The sequence below is a fragment of the Carassius gibelio genome, chromosome A23 (genome assembly GCF_023724105.1).
Source record: "Carassius gibelio isolate Cgi1373 ecotype wild population from Czech Republic chromosome A23, carGib1.2-hapl.c, whole genome shotgun sequence".
Classification (NCBI taxonomy): Eukaryota; Metazoa; Chordata; class Actinopteri; order Cypriniformes; family Cyprinidae; genus Carassius; species Carassius gibelio.
In genome coordinates, this window is record NC_068393.1 from 12,653,821 (window position 1) to 12,673,024 (window position 19,204).

Genomic DNA, 19,204 nt, shown 5'->3' on the forward strand with positions numbered 1-19,204 from the left:
AAGTTGCACAACACTGCTTGTGTTCGAGATGTCGAGACACGGTCCCTTCATTCAGTTCTGGTTGTGATTGATTGATGACATACACAGGGACACGCCCTCTAGTTTATCGCTCATTTCAGTCACTGTCGGTGCAGAGTGAATCTGTATTAGATCTTAGTTTCACCGAATGCGTGCAGTCAGATACTGAATTAGATTTGAAATGTGTGTGGGTTTAAATGTGTGACAAATGGCAATCAACATTACAGCCTGCTTAATTTGTTTTACTAATAGTTAAATTATATAAATGTATGTTTAGTTTACTTATTTTTGACTTCCTTTTGGTTGGTGGAAATTATTTGAATAGAAAGTCATTTACTCTCATCTACATCTAACTGAAGTTCATTCCTTCAAGATTGCATTCATCATTTCCCCTTTATTACAAAACAAATTGCTCTGCATATTTAGAGAAAAGCTGGGTTATTGTAACACAAAATTGGCATGAATTTGAGAATGTCCCTTTCTGTTATATTGACTGCACTTTCGTGTCATAATCCTGTTTTAAACCTTTGGATTTCATGTGCTCAAGCTTGATTTATGATATACTTGACAATCTGTACAAAGATTCACATGATTAATGTCAAAAATTAGCATCTTTAAATTAAGTTCCTAGAAATAGTCCAGCATCTTTAGTTTGTCTTAATTTTTCATTTATGTTTGGGTTATTTACAATTTACAAGTTTAAACTGTTTTTTTGAATTTCAAGATTTTCATTTTATTCTGCCTTTTAGAGTTCTAGTAAAAAGAATGTATCTTCAGGAAAAACCCATGCTTTTATCAGCAGTGCCATAGCCCAATGACTGTAGATTTTGCTCTTAAAGGGATAGTTTCCCAACAGTGCCCAGAGGGTATAAATAAACGTCCTCTTAAGGTGTTGCAATCAATGATTATTCCGCAGTTGCTCAATGTTTTTACTTTGAAACACTTTCATCCCTTGTTAATTTGAGCTGGAGTTTTCTGGACTCTGAATTGCTCACCCACCCACAGATGATGGTGTAATTTCATAGTAGCATCTAACAGCCAGTAAAACATTTTTCACCATGAATGTGAGTTATTGCTTCCTCTAGGAATTCAGTATGCTATGGTAGGACTATTTGTGTTTTTCTGTTCATTGAATGCTGTAAAAATATTTTTGAGTATTTGTCGGATTTAAAATCAAAATCCACATTCAAATGCAAAAACGTTGCATTAGAATTTTAGGTGTGCATTAAACGTGTAGTATGGAATTTTTGGCCACCAGGGGTCACGCAATCAAAATAATAACATAAGACGTACTTTGATGACGTCGGGAAAGAGCGTAAGGCTCATGGGAGTTGTTGTTCATTGGAACACGCGCTCTGTCGCTCCCTGTCATTCCTCACTCATTCTAACTTAGTATTTTGACAATCACGTCTTTTCGAACGGAGAGACGGTTTCAACGGCAACAACATAAATAAAACGTTACTGCGCATGAGCGATTTTGTGGACCTAACTTAACTTCTGGTAGACTTCCAAATAGAATCAATAACAACAGCCAAGTCCCGCTAGAGTAGATATTTTTTGATAACAAACAAAATGTTTCCTGCGTGGATCAGGCGGACTTAATGAAAATGCAATTCATTATTTGCCAACAGTAGATGTTTTAAAGCATAGACAAAGCGTGAGAAATAGAGGTTTCCCCAGTAACAGCTGTAAACAAAGCAGAGCTGGTACGCTCATACGCTGCTATCAGGCATATAACATGCAAGTCTTCCTTCAGAAATACGGCGATATAAAAACACCTGTGCCTCGTTTTGATATTTAAACATATAAATGTAAGGGAATTATTATTATTAAACGTGCAGTACTTAACGTTACTCAATGAAGCCTTTTTGAAAAAAAATCAGTTTTAAAATTGTGGTGAGTCTCCAAAAATAAATAAATGTATGGGAAACACATCCCACAGCACAACCACCTAAGCCCAACTTCAGTCTACTCATCACCTTGTCTTTAACTGCGTTTGTAGAAGTCACTGCAGCCAGACCGATATACACAACACAGAGCGGAAGTTAACTTAGGTCCAGGCGCGTGCGCCCGATGAAACAGTCTATATGAATTATGAGACCCCTATCAAATCAATATTCCATCTAGCTAGTAGTAATATATATTAAAAAACACGGCCGCCTTTCGTTAATAATTATAATTACGTTATAGTATGATATCGAACAAGTTAGAGAACTGCATTTGAAGCTACTTTATTCAGCTAGATATAGAACAAATGTAGATTTACATGAGAGCTAGTCCTTCTGCGTTTTACACAAGACATCATCGTTTCACAAAATATACAGATACAGTTAGCTGAATGGATGCATACCTGTTTATCAGAATGCAAGCGAGTTCAGCATCTCTCTGTAGTTTCAGCTTGTCACGAAGTTCTCTCTATCTTGGAAATGCAACTCCAATATTTACCCGTGTCTTGTTTCTTATCTTGTCCCAAAACCATCTCGGGTCATTTCACCCGTACGTTTGCGCTTCACAGAACATGCAGGCAAAGCATAATCATGATCCATAACTTAGTTATTGATTGAGGTTTAAATACGAATATAAATATAAAATATAATAGTCTCAATCTACTTTTTCTTCTTCGTCTCGTCTTTGTTTCTGTTCACCTTTGTATTTGGCGGTTCCGCAGGAAGTTAGATAGACTAGAGGGGTCAAAGTTTATATGACGCCATAGACGGGCGACAAAACGGAAATAAAGAAACGTGCCGTGTCTTCTAATTAAACTATAATTTTCTCCGGATTTGAAAGTTCGTGGAAACTGTCGGGATGATGTAAGTACACAACTAAAAAATATATATAACATATAGTGATTCTGCTATTTTTAAAGCAGAAAAATTACATATTGCGCATTTAAGGACGCAGCCTTCTCAGTGGCGCACGAGATATGATGACGTTGTAAGTGTCGTTGAATTATAATGTTTTTGTAAGCCTATCCAGTTGAACACACTGCTGCGCTGCTGCGTTGTTGGTTACAAATTAGGGCTGTCACTTTTTATATTCGAATATGCATTCAAACATGACGTGAAATATCCGTAATCGAACTATAAATAAAATATCTGGTTTTTAAAATGCCATGTGTAGCGCATTTTTTACAGTCTATGATTAGACCGTTTGATTTTTATTTTATTCTTTGCCATCTTATCCAGTAGAGGGCACTCTAGACGTATTGTATCTTAGGCCCATGACCAAATCAAGCGAATAAGAGCTAGTTGCCAAGCACGTCTGTGCGCTCCGAACGTGTGTTCTCCACCGCGGGGAACATTATAAATAAAAAGAGAGCCGCACTGAATCCAGATCAAGTTGATAGACTGGTGTTTCTTGCAAACAATATTAAGAAATGAATTCGGCTAGGCTATATGCCTTATTCCTGCTGCTGTTTAAGTTGTCACGTTATTGTTTGTGCCTGTTCTGAATCGTTTTTTCTTTTCTTTTTTCATTTAGTCTAATGTTGCGGGATATGCATAGTGGCACTTCATAAAGTTGATAACCTGCTGTTTCAAACATTAAGTAAAAAAATTAAAATAATAATCCAGATATATAGTCCTGTTTATGACTCCCTGTTAAACATTTGTGATGTAATCTCCAATTCTCCATTAGGGGCCGTTCACATATCGCGTCTTTTGCGTGCTCATGTTCGTTATTTCCAAGGTATGTGTGCTCATAATGTAAGCTACGCGGTCGGCGGTGCGATGCGCTCGTTTTTTTTTTCTAAGGGTTGCTTGTCATGTAAATATTCAAATATATTCGAATACATTGCATGATATTTGATATCCATTCGAATTTGATTTTTCTCAAAAGTGACAGTCCTATTACAAATATTGCGAGAAGAGAACATCAATGTGGAGAAGACATCAAAATTGATACCAAGACTTCACACAGAACGCATATTTCTAGAGGGACATCACCGTTGCACTCGAGTCTCGCACAAGAGAATCACATATTTAGAAAGACATTAATGCAAGTACAACTTTGAAAAAACATATCTTGACACTTAATGGCGGCCCTCCCATCCCACTGCAGATTGTATTTTTAAATGAAAAATGTGTGATTGGTATTCAGCCCTTTGTATTAAACTTTGAATACATGCATACCTGATGCTGTTTTGTTTATAGTTGTTTAAAGGTGCAATAGGAGATCTTGGAAAATGCTAACATTAGCCTGATAGCATTGAAACCAAACGTCCCACCCTCCCTGCAATTGCCGTTCAAAGCCACGCCCCCTGAATGCATTTATGCTCGCAGACCAGAATACCAGAGACAACATTACTACAATAGGCTACATCAGCGTTTCCCAATTCCAGCCCATGTTCCAAAGTAAAGTTAACCCCTGCTCTGGGAGTAGGGAGCAATGAACAGGGTATAGAACACAGTTCATTCACGTAGCTCACTTCTTAAGAGTTGGTAATCTGAATCTTGTGTTAACTAAGTGAGACATCCAAAATATGTGTGCGAGCACTGGAATTGGGAACCGCTGGGCTACATCGTGTGTCATTTCACCAGCGAGAAAACTTTAAAAGTACTACAATCCAAGGAAGGAAATGTGGTTGTTGATGTTTGTCTGCCATTCTAGCTCTGTCTGCACAGCATGCGTGAATGCGCTAATGACTTATCCTGTCTGCGTGAACAGGGTGCGCAGAGGTATGCAGGTACATACATTGACTGGCAGGTAGGAACGCCATTTAAAACACTCAGACCGAGTGTTTTGATTTGGATGTACATTTCTTGGTCCTACGTCTTCCACAGAATATATAAATGCAGATAAATGCATTTAGACCAACTTAATGATTGCTATCGGGATGTGAAGAGACTTTCTTCCAGTATAACAAAAAAAATCACCTATTGCACCTTTAACCAACTTAATTGTAATTGGTTTATAAACATTTTTTTGAACATTGTGCACTATTTTTTCTTATGCTCGATGTGCCCTCTTGTTGCCTTAGAAGAAAAGCAAAAAGCTTTTCTTTACCCTAACTTAATTTTTTTTTAAAATTTGAATATATTTCGAATTTGGAAATTATTTAAGGAACAAAATTCCAATTTAGTTTTTCAGCCATTTTGACAGCCCTAATTCATAGAACGGTTTATATAATTTATCATTTTCTTTGCGAGAACATTATACTGTGTGAATGGACAGAAAATGATTAAATGTGCATTTGTGTGTGCTTGAATATGAGCAAGCATAAAGGTGGTATATCTGTTCCCCTGTCATGACAAGCCCCATATTTTACCCGTCTATACGAATAAAGAGCTGCCTTCCAAAGTTTGGAAGAGCGTGACAGCCCTGTATCGCTGTCTTCATCTGGGTGGTGCTCTTAAAGTGTGGAGCCTAGGAGGCGCTCTTCATCTGATGTGTTCATGCTTAAATGTGATGTAACAAAACAAGATCTTAATCAGCACTGTCCTTTAAATCATATTTAGGACACTTAAGAATATTTGATGCTACTCAATATCTTGACGTGATTTTAAATCCAATAATTCTGTATGAGTCCGGATAATGAATTTGAGTTTAATTGACTTATTTGAGCTTGTCAAATTGAGTTGCATGTAAGGACTTGATTCTGTTGTGAAGGCAGTAAGCGTTTACCTATAGGTGCAGAATACAATGACTTTATTAAACATTTGTGGCCCTTTGTGTAATTGTTCAAAGCCTCTGAAATGCAGTGAGCACAAGGTTCCAGTATATTGGTTTTGTTCTGACCACTTATCTTGAGTTTTTTGCCGGGTTTAAGTCTTTCCCTGTTCATCACATTCAATTGTTACTTTCTTACTATAACATCCACTTAGCTTTCCAGTGTTTTTATTTGTAGAAAGCATTTAAGGCTATTTTTTTTTTGTAAATCGAGAGGCATGCCATTATTTAACTGGTCCATGACCGAGGGAGGCTTCCTGATGTTCTTGTGCTTTATTGGCAATACCAGGATTTTCTTTTCATTTAAGTGACTGTCCTGTGCCAATGAAGTGCAACAGTCCAGCACTTTTTCAGCTGCCTTTTGTAGTGGAAATATTTTTTCCCATTCATTTTTCTCCATGGGGATTAAAAAAAACGAAATAAAGGTCTAACCATGAACCGAACCAACCAGCTCGGAGATTAATCTCAACATTACACTCTTTTGATTTGAAAAGTATCTGACAAAGATAAAAGACTGTTCTTAAACCTATAATCCCATGAAGCATTGCAACTTGTACTTGAATCAAAACCTGCTATAAAAAGTTCTAGCTGTTCCCATACTGTCCTTATTTGTTTAAATGTATTAAACGCAACATATTTGGAATTTAATGGCAAATATTCAAATATGAAAGTATCTATAGGATGTCTGACTAATGTCATGTGCAGTGATTCATGGGAATGCAGTGCTCCAAACTGCGACCAAAATGGTCGCATTTGCAACCATAAATATTAAAATGCGAGTGAAGTTTTTGCTGAGGTCGCCACTGGCGACTAGGCCTATGTATTTACATGTTATCTCTTAAAAAATAGCTTGTTATGCCTTTTTTCCTTTTTGTTATGTTCGCGCATTGAGAGAACGCGCATTGAAGTTTTAGTGAGAAAAAGAGTTTTAAACAGTCCTGATCTGCCGCGCAGCAGCGCTGACACATATGGAAAGCCAAGTGGACCAGAAAACGCGTGCTTTTCAACGACGTATTAATTTTAAAACGCCGTTTTCATAACGCCGCCAGGTGTTAAATAAGCGCCGTTACGCGATAAGTAAACGCCAGACGCCACCACGCGTTAAAATAACGCCACACGCCGACAGACGTTAAGTTAACGCGACACGCCACTTAAGATGCATATTTATTTACTCATCTACATGGACACACCTCTCATGGCTACAAGGACTCTACGGCAAGTCAGAGCATCCAGTTTGCAAGAGCGCGAAGATGGCAAGGATAGCCCTTACAATTATACATATAGCTTTTGTCTCATAAAGTTAAAACACGAATGAGTGCAAATTTGGAAAATATTTTATTCAACAGTTAAATTAATACGAAAGTAATATTATTATTTTATTATTATATTATATTTTGAGTAGGCTATCATTTCAATTTAATAAATAGTTGGTGATAGTTTCACAAAAATAGAAAATCTGTTTATTTACATTTACATTTACTCAACCTAATGTTGTTTCAAACCTTATGCCTTTATTGCGTTTGAGGAAGATATTTTGAAGAATGCTGATAACCAAACTGTTTTAGTCTGTAAATATATTACGATTCCGATGCAGCTTCTGAAACAAAAGTAGAGCATATGTAATTCTAAATTAAATATCATTTTTCATATATATATATATATTTATTTATTTATTTATTTATATATATATATATATTTATTTATTTATTTATTTATTTATTTATTTATTTATATATATTTATTTATAAACATAAACTGAAATGATAATCATAGCTGAATTAAGCAGAACTGCAGAGCTGACCCCCACTAAAACAACTGATAAACGCGCGACGGTGCGAGAGAGAGAAATGGAGACTTGAAGAAAGTGCAGAAAAACAGCGTCTATTTCGTTCATAACTTAAACAAACTACAACAGGTAAAGCTGTCATCTGTGTGCATATTGGCAATATCGTTAACAGTTCTCGTTTATAATCATAAGGCTTCTTCTTAAGATCTTAGTGTTCTGTTAATGCATGAACTTCATTATTTGAAGTGCACTTGCCATCCAGTAATCGCAAAAAGCTTTGTGCTTTGTTACTTTTTAAATTACAAAGTATCAGCTTTAAAATTATTCCAAATTAAGCAACCATGACCTGCTCTCTCCATGAAGACGCTTATTTCAGCAAAGGATAAATGGATTTGCAGCACTAAAAATCGCTTGCAGTAGCTCTGTTACTAAATTTATTTAAAAATGGCAATCCATATACAGCTATGAACAGCGGTTCCTTCATCTTGGCTGAGCTTTGTTGGTACTGGAAAGGATGAAGCTGATTGGTTGGTTCTTGTCACATGTCCCGCGGTGCGCTTGCGGGATTCTAAAAAATAAATAAAAAGGAGCATTTTGCTATATTTCTGAGCTATTGAATTTTTATATTTTTACTTAAGCTGTTGTCTTCATGATTCAACTCCTCCTATAAAATTTTATTTTACTAATTAAGAAAAACAGACTGAAAGTGTGAAAGACATGCACTCTTAAAAATAAAGGAGCTTAAAAGGTTCTTCACAGAACAATTTTGGTTCCACAAAGAACCATTCAGTCAAAGGCTCTTTGAAGAACAATCTCTTTCTGACCTTTTCATAATGTGGTGTTGTCTTCAAATGTTAAAGGTTCTTTATGAAACCATTTAGACAGGAAAAAAAGGTTCTTCTATGGTATCATGAAGCACCTTTATTTTTAACAGAGATGACAACATTTACAGGATACACTGAGGAGGACCCCAAACTATACTCAGGGGCCAAGTGAGGCTTATGGTCCATGATATTGGTACAGATTTTGTGTAATAACGCATGACTGTATATTTCAAGTTGGAAAAGATAGCTCCCACTTTAAGTGAACCTTCATTCCCAGGTCCTCTACAAGATGGATTAAAATGCTGATAAAGTCTAGAAAAGATGAGACATAAACACGTCAGTATGATTAAAGTTTAAAATGTAAAATAAATAATTTAAATAAAACACATAAAACTTGTTTATTCTGTGGCACCTAAAAAAATCATTTGGCACCTAAGTTTTTTTCTTATAGGAGCCAAAGGCTCCATCCTCGATTTTTTTTTTTTTGTTTGGAGCCCTGGAATGGGAATTTGCTGCCTTGTTTCCTTGTTTCCATGGTTATAGTGACATCTTTGTGGATCCGGTTTAGGATTACAGGTAGTGCGATGCTAGATGGTGAACTTGAAACCGATGAAGGGATTTTAGTTCCGGAACCCGACTGCTGCACTCTAGTGCTCCTGAACAAAAGTGTCACTGCAGCTACAGCTGCTTTAAATACGAGTGAAATTCAAGTAGCCATAAATGGAAGTATAATGGGTGTACTATTGCATACTTGCACCAGCCAATAAGTGGCATGTGTGCAAGTGTGCGTGATTGTATATCCTCACACCATTCACCACACTGGAAAGCACCCACCTGTCTTGCAACCCAATTTTTTTTTTTTTTTTTTTTTTTAATCCTCATTGCTCTTTTAATTAGTCACACTTAGTCACATCTCCAAATTTCTGCATAACCAAAAGAATAAGGTTATTTTGCACTCTAATGACTTTTTGTGACTTGAAAGTTGAAGTTCCATTTTTATTATAAAACTTTTGAAAGGTTTTTTAAGGTCATTGTCACCCCACTAGACAACAGCTGCATGAAAACCACATGCAGGCATCTGCCACACGCTCAGTATTCTCAGAAAAGCCTCAAGACTACAAACAGAGACTGACAAATCGGTAGGCAGACTGAATAAATAGGGACGCAACCTGGAGAGGAGACGGTGGATCAAGATGAGTGAAATAGAATGTGGCAGTCAATGGAAGGGAGAAAACCTCTTAATCTGCTGAACTGAGATTGCTGCTGATTCAGTCTTTCCTCTTCTTTTGGAGATAAGAAATTGAACTTGGGTGTCAAGCTAATGCAGAGAAACTGGGTGTGTTTTGCAATATTTTTAGATGGAGGATATGACTTACTCATTTTGGGTGAAGGGGAGGTGTGTCAGAGGGAGATTTACTGCAAATAAGAGAAGTGCAAGTGGGATCGAGGAAGGGTGGAGTGGTCGTGGGGGTGTTTCCTAATGGGTGTAATTGCATGGCATGCCTTGATCACGCTACCCATAGAAGAATCCATCTCTTTTTTTCTTTTTTTTTGGCAGATTGTATAATTGAGATAGTAGGGGTGATTCACCCTTGATGGTTTCAGGAAAAGCATCCAGCTCAATTGGCACTTATCAGATTGTCCCAAGGCATTCACCTCCACCCTTATTTAGGAGCACAGATTTATGTTCACAATCACACCGGCAGAACTACTGATGAACGGAAATATCACTGAACATGGCCACATCTTTTTCACATCCAGGTTAAAATGTAGTCTGGAATGTATGCTTGTGTGATATATGGACTTTGACACTACACACGCTCTATTGGCTTTGACGTAATGTAAATCGAATGTTTAATATGGACAGATACTCTCCTGACCTCTTTTTAGGGGTGAACTTGATGGAACTGGGTTTTACAACAAAGCCAAATGACAGTCCAGCTCTGTCAATATGGGGTTTTACAAAAGCACTACCACAGCAGTTTTCTGCTCCAGTCAGTTTTCCCTCCCTCTCTCCTTCCCTTTCTTTCCCTGCCTCCTCCAGTTCCCTCCCTCTCCCAGCTGTAATCGGAAACCACTGTGCAAGGGAATGGGTGTCCTGCCAGGATCAAGTTTGCTTCTGCCCTTTTATGGCTAAAAAACCAAGGGGAAGATTTCCAGAGAGAGAGCGAGTGAGAAAAGGGGAGGAAAGGGGAGGAAAGGAGGGAGGGACATTTGGAAGTTATAGAAAGTAAAAGAAAAGGAAGTTTTCTTGCGGAGTTGATTCTCCTTACGATGTGTATTGGATGTGCTCTGTTTGGAAAACCAAAGCCGGGGTGAACAGAATTTGACATTTGTACGCCACATGGTTCTCATTAAGACCTGCGGCACAACAGTTGTTTTCGTGTTTTCTTTTTTTTTTTTTTTGGTTCTTCAAACTACAGATGTTGGAGATAGAGAAACATGCTGACAGGCACTAGTGTCGTTGCGGGTGACCCATGTGGTGAAAATGTATCATGGCATTAAATGGATATATAACATCGAATCTCACAATGTTATATCTGAGAAAATCCAGGCACCCCTAGTGTTAAAGGGTTAGTTCGCCCAAAAATGAAAATTATGTCATTAATAACTCACCCTTATGCTGTTCCAAACATGTAAGGCCTCCTTTTATCTTCAGAACACAGTTTAAGATATTTTAGATTTAGTCCGAGAGCTCTCAGTCCCTCCATTGAAACTGTGTGTGCGGTATACTGTCCATGTCCAGAAAGGTAAGAAAAACATAATCAAAGTAGTTCATGTGACATCAGAGGGTCCGTTGGAATTTTTTGAAGCATCGAAAATACATTTTGGTCCAAAAATAGCAAAAACAACGACTTTATTCAGCATTGTCTTCTCTTCCGTGTCTGTGTGAGAGAGAGAGTTCAAATCAAAGCAGCTGGATTTCCGGTTCGCGAACGAATCATTCAGTTCACCAAATCGAACTGAATCGTTTTAAACGGTTCGCATCTCTAATACGCTTTAATCCACAAACGACTTAAGCTGTTCACTTTTTTAATGTGGCTGACACTCCCTCTGAGTTCAAACAAACCAATATCCCGGAGTAATTCATGTACTCAAACAGTACATTGACTGAACTGCTGTGATGAACACCGAGCCGAGCCAGATAACGAACAATAGACTGACTCGTTTCAATTATGCAATTATGATCATAATTAATAAAGTGACCGAATTATCTCCGTTAACTTATGCAGGATGTCTGCAATCACATAGTCCTTTTAAACCTGCCACATTCTCCCAGTCAAACACAAACTCTCATTCAGATCTGCCTCCATTCAATCATCAACTGATGGCCATGACCAAGACCTACGTTTTACATTTTTCCTGATTGTTTTTTTTATTTTTTTTATTAATATTATCTTGCAGAAGAAAAGATTTGTTGCTACTTCTGTTACATCTCAAATTTTACTTCCATTAAAGTGATCGTTCATCCAAAAATAAAGGAGTAATTTAATAACATATTAAAAATAACAAATAACATTCCAAACTTGTATGATTTTTCATCCTGTTGAACACAATTTTGTTTAAAAACATTGTGGTCCAAACAACATTAGCTCCCAGTTTTATTTTTTTTTTATTTTATTTTTTATTTTTTTTAAATCATCTTTTGTGTTCCACAGCAGAAATGTCTTCGTAGACTAGAGAAAGAGAAGGGGGGTCAGTCCTGTCAAGTTTTCCATGTCTCTGATTGCGTTTGTCTATAGACGTCTTGACCATGATGACAAGACCTTTTTGGAATGTGTGCAATTTCCTCAATCCTCGTCTACGACCATGCGCAAAAAATTATACCCCCACTGCTGGAAAATTATTAAAACTTTTGTGAATGAAAAGTTATTTGGCTAATTATCTAACTGAAATATGTGACATTTTCTTATGAAATGTGTCTCTGGACAAACACTCCTCCTCATCCTCGGCATGTCTTCAGACATCTGTTGTGCGTTATATTGTCCAGAGGTGTGGGGTCAAGGGTGAGGGCTGATGTCAGGATGGCTGAGGTTATTTAGCAGGTTCAGACAGGGTGAGTCATGGGAATGAATCTGCTCTGATTCACTACTGATGACTCAGCACTCCAACATGGCTCAAACAGGAAGTACACAACTCCCCAACCCTGTCTCTGTCCCTCCCTGTCCAAGCCAATGGTTGTGTCTGAAAGCCAGAGAAGCAGTGTACGGAGAAAGGAAGGTACAAACCCTTCCAAATCCAACTTTTGCATAACATTTTGTCTACCAAGATGCCTTCATTTGATTGCCAGTATGTTGTTGCCTCTATCCCACAATTATTTTTGTGTGTGTGTGGTCGATGTTTTGTGAAGGGAAAAAAAAAGGCATCTGATGGAGTGGTTTAGATAAATCTAAGAATGTGTTATGACTACTTGTGTCTCCTAAGAAATAATCATTGTGGTAACTAAATATTTGCCTTTATCTCTAAATCTCTATATTCGTTTTGGATCATCAGACATGATGTCATGATGCCTTCATGCAGAAAATGTCAAGTTTAGTCATCGAGTGACTGGGCAGGAATGCGGCTTCATTGGGTTCCGAACACAGGCTGTCTGTGTCCTTTGTATATTTTGTCTTTGTCAATATCTTTTTTTTTTCTTCTTTTGTCTCTCTCTCCCTTTCCATAATCTCTCTTTCTCAGTCTTCTTTGATTTATCATCTTTTACTCACTGCCAGCTTTCTCTCTCGGATGTGCAATTCATGTTTTGGGAATTTGATGGAGAGCTACAAGCATGAATGTCCTTAAAAGGAATGAGTGTGCTGTGTGTGTTTCCTGCAGTGTTTGGTGGGAATGCTGCAACAACACAGATTCCTGTCATGTTTCATACATTTGCCATGTGTGCAGTGCGTCACCAAGCATGTGTACCAAGCCTGTTTTTATAAATACCTCACCCAATGATCATATAGAAATACAAAAAAAAACTGGTTTTGAAAATGTTGCTTTCGTGTATATTCTTCATTCAACGGTTTATAAAATCAAGAACACAATCTTAAGAAATCCTATTAATCATTGTGGGACATGCCTCTGAATCAGCCTAATTACATAGTGCTTATACTGACTAGTAGACTCTTTGTTCAAACAAGCCTACCCCCATCTTAAATGCACCCCAAAAAGTAATCCTCCGACATTAGCTCACATTACATTTTTACTCATTCATCAGATTATTGGGAACTGTAAATCACAGCATGCTTTTTTTTTTTTTTTTTTTCTTTTTTTGTGTGTCTGTGGGTCAATTTATTTGTACAATCCACAGGATGTCTGTGTAAGCCCTACCCTGCCTTGAGTTGATGGTAATGTCTGCCTCCTAATACCTTAAACAAGCGCCAACAAGTTCCCATTTAATAACACTTTCATTCAATCTTTTTTTTTATTTCTTTGTCTTCTCTTCACTGCCATAACAGTGAATCAGACCGTAATAATCACTCATCATAGTCCTTGCTATTGTATTATCCTGCCTTGGGTTTGTTTCTAATATTTCACTCACATGTTTTTTTTAATTTTCCCTTCAGTACCAGTTCAGTTTACAGTTCAGTTCCCTTCAGGGATTAAGATTCATCAGAGTCACAAAGTTAGCATGATCTACAAGACGTTCCACTTGAGTGGAATCTGGATAAATTTGGTGATGCTTAAACTTCCCCTTCAGGCATTAACCATAATGTCACTTCTTTGTAGATCCATAAATTTGCATATGATTGCTCCAATGTTGAAGCACATGCCCAGTGTGTCTGTGAATAAAGGGATCAGAGAGGGTACAAGCGCACCTTCAGCAGAAGCCAAGATTAATTCCAGCACACTCTGGGGGCTTTTAGTTTGTAAACTAGAGAAAAAGAAGAGAACTAGAGAAAAATGTGGATGTATTGTTTTACATGGCCAAACAAGTGCTGCTGGATAACTGGAACGGTTCAGGAGGGGGATAAAATGTTATGTGAGATCTCTAAATATACAGTGCATTTATTCAGAGTCTATTTTTAAACCGATCAAATGCTTTCTTTCCTCCTCGAGACAATGATTTGCTCATAGATCGAGTTTTGTTAGGTTTTAAAGGGATTGTTTTGTCATTTTAACTCTCGTGGCTCTTGATGATTTAAAAAAAAAAAAAATTGTGTGTTTGTGTGTTAATCAATACTATTATGAATGAAAGCCTAAATGTGTGTGCATTGTTATAAAGTAATCATGTATTTTAATGAACTGCTTGAATCTTATGGATGATGTGTGCAACATTTTTATGAACTTGAAGCTTAAAGAAAATCACTTAAAGGCCTCACTTAAATCCTAAATGCAGTGTAGGAGACGGAGCGAGTGTTCTGTCTGTGCTTTTGCAATTGTTTTGTGTCCCTCTCTTCTGTAACTTGGGATGCATGTGCAAGCTTATAACCACATTCTGAATGGGCGTGTGCTCTTGTTAAAGGATTAGTTCACTTTCAAATAAAAATTTCCTGATAGTTTACTCACCCCCATGTCATCCTAGATGTTTACGTCTTTCCTCAGTCAAAAAGAAATTAAAGGGGTCATATTATGCAATTTAAAGTTTTCCTTTCTCTTTGGAGTGTTATGAGCTATTGGTGCATGAAGAAGATCTGTAAAGTTGCAAAGACTAAAGTCTCAAATCCACATGGTAAGGGGCGTAATCACAGCATGGTAAAGGGTGTAACATTTCCATCACACACTTGAGGCATTCATCCAATCCCAGGAAAAATATCAGGAAATTATTTGAAAGTGTTGTAGATCAGATCATGTTCAGAGCTTGTTGACACAGGGTTGAATGACTAGAAGAGGAGATGGGTTTACATTTATTTACATCTTTTTAAGAACCGAATAAGTGCAGAAAAAATAATAGCAGGCCATCAGACTTCATCTGGCTCTTAGATTTCAAATTGAAATTTTTGTCCTGAAATAATCCTCAAATGGGACTGTGCCAACCATCTAGATGGTTTAATCCACAAATGTCTCGTCTGATTATCTACAATCTGAATCTGAAGTGATGCCAGCTTTAATTCTGAATGTTTCCAATGTGCAGTTAAAAGCAATTCATTGTTTGGTGACCATTTAGGATGGTCTGCAACATATTGCACCATCTTGTGCTGAATTATAAAAGGATTTGTTCCAGCTTTATGGAGACAGGTGCCCTCAGATGATTAAAAATATGAATTACTCCAATGCATTTTGGCTAACCCTGGTCTCTGTGTTACAGACAGTAAGGCCATAGTGGATGGGAACCTGAAGCTGATCCTGGGTCTGATATGGACTCTGATTCTGCATTATTCCATCTCCATGCCAATGTGGGACGAGGAGGAGGAGACTGAAGAAAGCAAGCAGAAAACACCCAAACAGAGGCTGCTCGGATGGATCCAGAACAAGCTGCCCGAGCTGCCCATCACCAACTTCAGTCGGGACTGGCAGTCAGGGAAAGCCCTTGGTGCTCTGGTGGACAGTTGTGCTCCAGGTACATATATTATATATATATATATATATATATATATATATATATATATATATATATATATATATATATATATATATATATATATATATATATATATGAACACACACCCAGAGCAGTGGGCATCCATTTATGCTGCAGTGCCTGTATATATATTATTTATTTATTTATTTATTTATATATATATATATATATATATATATATATATATATATATATATATATATATATATATATATATATATATATATATATATATATATATATAAACATAATGGTATGTTTTTTGTTTAATACATACATGGGGAGTCGTGGCCTAGTGGTTAGAGAGTGTGACTCTTGAACATAGGGTTGTGGGTTCGAATCTTGGGCCAACTGCTCCACAGGCACTGCAGCATAAATGGATGCCCACTGCTCTGGGTGTGTGTTCACTGCGGTGTGTGTGCACTTTGGATGGATTAAATGCAGAGCACTAATTCTGAGTATGGGTCACCATTCTTGGCTGAATGTCACATCACTTTCACTACATGTTTGGAAATGGGCCCTGCATGGATTTTACATGAATCAATCCAGTTAATCCATATCAAACACCTTTTTAAAATTTTCAAGCTGTCAATAGTAAGTCCATCAAGTATTTTAAAACTAGTCCGGCACACTCGTTAGAAAACCTGAGCATATGCAATTTTTTGTAATTATTATTATGTTTTTTGTGTGCAGGTCTCTGTCCAGACTGGGATTCCTGGGACCAGACCAAACCTGTGGACAATGCCAGGGAGGCCATGCAGCAGGCTGATGACTGGCTTGGTGTTCCTCAGGTACTTCATCTCTTGCCTTTTCATTAACTCCTGAATAATTAAAGAACACAATGTTCTAGAGCCCCCTACCTTGCATGTTTCCTATTCAGTGCAGCAACTATGGCTTTGTGGTTTGATCATGACTTGAATTGGAAAGGAAACCAATGAAAAAGTGTTTGGCTCTGTCATGCCACATGCTCTTTCCACCTTGGCCATAACGGTTGCAGTATGCGATCTCACCTGGTATTATAGTAATGCTTATGACTTTACTTTTTTGAAAGAATAGGCTATTAAGAAACTGATTCAGATCTTTTTTTCTATACTGATGTATCGAAACTACCCAGTGAGGTTTCTTTGTCACTGCGTGTGATGATGGTGTGCCATAGTTGGCATGTTGCGTGCCATCGGTTATGCATGTGGTTGGGTGTTTCTGTCCACAGGGCTGATTTTATGCTATGATACATACTTCACAATTTGTATTTTAGAAACTTCCTGTTGGCATGTGGGCATGGTTTCAAAATAACATGAAAACGTAGTAAAGCCTTGTTTTTTTTTTTACAAATTGCATCCATTTTGGATGGTTTGGGTTAAATTGCATGCTTTGTTTCTTTAACAGGTGATCACTCCAGAAGAAATCGTTGATCCAAATGTGGACGAGCACTCTGTTATGACTTACTTGTCCCAGTTCCCCAAAGCCAAACTCAAGCCTGGTGCCCCCCTGAGGCCCAAACTCAACCCCAAAAAGGCCCGTGCCTATGGACCAGGTAAACCATGACCAGTTGCCTGTTGCAGTTTTATTTAATGTGGTTTAGTTGTGTCTGAAACTGATCACTTCAATATCGTTTGAAACCCTTGGAAAGAATCATGAGTATTGTTCTGTGTCATGCAGGTATTGAGCCCACAGGTAATGTTGTGATGAAGAAGGCAGTGTTCACTGTTGAGACCATCAGCGCTGGTCAGGGCGAAGTACTGGTTTACGTGGAGGACCCAGCCGGCCACCGCGAGGAGGCCAAAGTTACAGCCAATAATGACAAGAACCGCACATACTCCGTATTCTACATTCCAAAAGTCACTGGACAACACAAGGTACCCAGAAGTGTTTACCTGAAAAAGATGAAACCTAAAACGTCCCAACAAAAAAATAACACTGTGATATCACAGTGTGGAAGCAAGCAGTCTTGCCTGGTTTTTAATAGACCTGTGTCTGTTCTCCTAGGTGACAGTGCTGTTTGCAGGGCAACACATCTCCAAGAGCCCTTTTGAGGTGGATGTGGGAATGGCTCAGGGAGACTCCAGCAAGGTCACTGCCCAGGGCCCAGGACTTGAGCCTGCTGGCAACATCGCCAACAAGACCACATACTTTGACGTCTACACAGCTGGTACGTGCCCTCAGTATATCTTACATTTATGGTTGCAGATGATGATTCCCTAAAAATAAAGTATATAAACATTTGGGATTTTTAGCTAATTAAAGATATAAATAGGCAAAATAAACATGTTGTTATTATTGTTTTATCGAAGTGAGTGAGATTGATGCAAAATAAGCATTTTAGTTTTTGTTTTATATTTCATTGAGTATATAAGAAAATATATATATTATTTTAAAAAGAGATGGTCTCTCTCAGGTGCTGGAGTAGGAGAGGTGGAGGTGGTCATTATGGACCCCAGTGGAAAGAAGGGCACTGTTGAGTGCAGTGTTGAGGATAAGGGCAACAGCAGCTACAGATGCACCTACAAGCCCACTCTGGAGGGCCAGCACACCATCTATGTCACCTTCGCTGGGGGACAGATCTCCAAGAGCCCTTACACTGTCCATGTGGGAGAGGGTAAGAGCCAGAGAAGGGCTAAGCATGAATGCATTCAGTGTGAAAGACAGGAAAGGGAAGTAGGTGAAAGGGATATACACACAGGATTCATTTTAATGAGGCATGGAAAGGCCATTACCACTGAATAATATGTATAAAACTTCTTCAGATAAAAGTTTACGTTTCTGTTATCTGTCCTTGATGCATGCTCTTTTGTCTGCATTGCTTTTTTTCCTTGCGGTCTTTTTCTTCTGTTTTTCTTCACTGGGAATTGTCTCTCCTTTTGAAGGACGGGTGTCATCTACGTCTACTGGTATCTCTTCCTTTCTCTTTGGATCTGCCTCCTTTTGGCTTTTGGTATCCTTTCCTGTTTCCTTGGATACAGTATGTCTTGGGTACTTGACCTGCTGCTTTACTGTCAGTGTCCTGTTATTTTCAGTTGCCCCTCACTTTAGGCTGCAATCCCTTTACATCAATAAAAAGACAACGAAATTACATGACATCATTTTCAAACGATGATTATACTGACCAGAAAATGTTTAACTGCCCATATAAGTGCTAATAGATGTCCATTTCTCAGGAGACATGTTTAGACATATTGTTATCCGTGGCATTTTAAGCAAGCTAAATTCCTGTGACTCTGTAACATGTGGCACAGTAGACAAATGGAACATTAAAAATAGTTTTATTATCAGACAGTTTTTCCACCAGTATTATTCAGCACTGTAGTCATTATTACCACTTCCTCTTGTAAGGAAGGCTGTTTGGATCAAGACAAAGAAAGATAAAAAATTTACACCATGAGAAGAGGCAATATCTCTCCCCCAATA

At 37.9% G+C, this 19,204-nt stretch overlaps 1 protein-coding gene across 4 annotated transcripts in view; it reads left to right on the forward strand.

The window, feature by feature from the left end:
* Positions 1-19,204, forward strand: part of LOC127945041 (filamin-A) — a 44,694-nt gene that overhangs the window by 4,851 nt on the left and 20,639 nt on the right. For all 4 annotated transcript variants that reach the window (XM_052541552.1, XM_052541555.1, XM_052541554.1 and 1 more), the window contains exons 3-8: positions 15,527-15,778; positions 16,493-16,590; positions 17,186-17,333; positions 17,459-17,655; positions 17,786-17,948; positions 18,195-18,395. In XM_052541552.1, the coding sequence (XP_052397512.1) occupies positions 15,527-15,778; positions 16,493-16,590; positions 17,186-17,333; positions 17,459-17,655; positions 17,786-17,948; positions 18,195-18,395 (1,059 nt within the window). The remainder of the gene's footprint in view (positions 1-15,526; positions 15,779-16,492; positions 16,591-17,185; positions 17,334-17,458; positions 17,656-17,785; positions 17,949-18,194; positions 18,396-19,204) is intronic.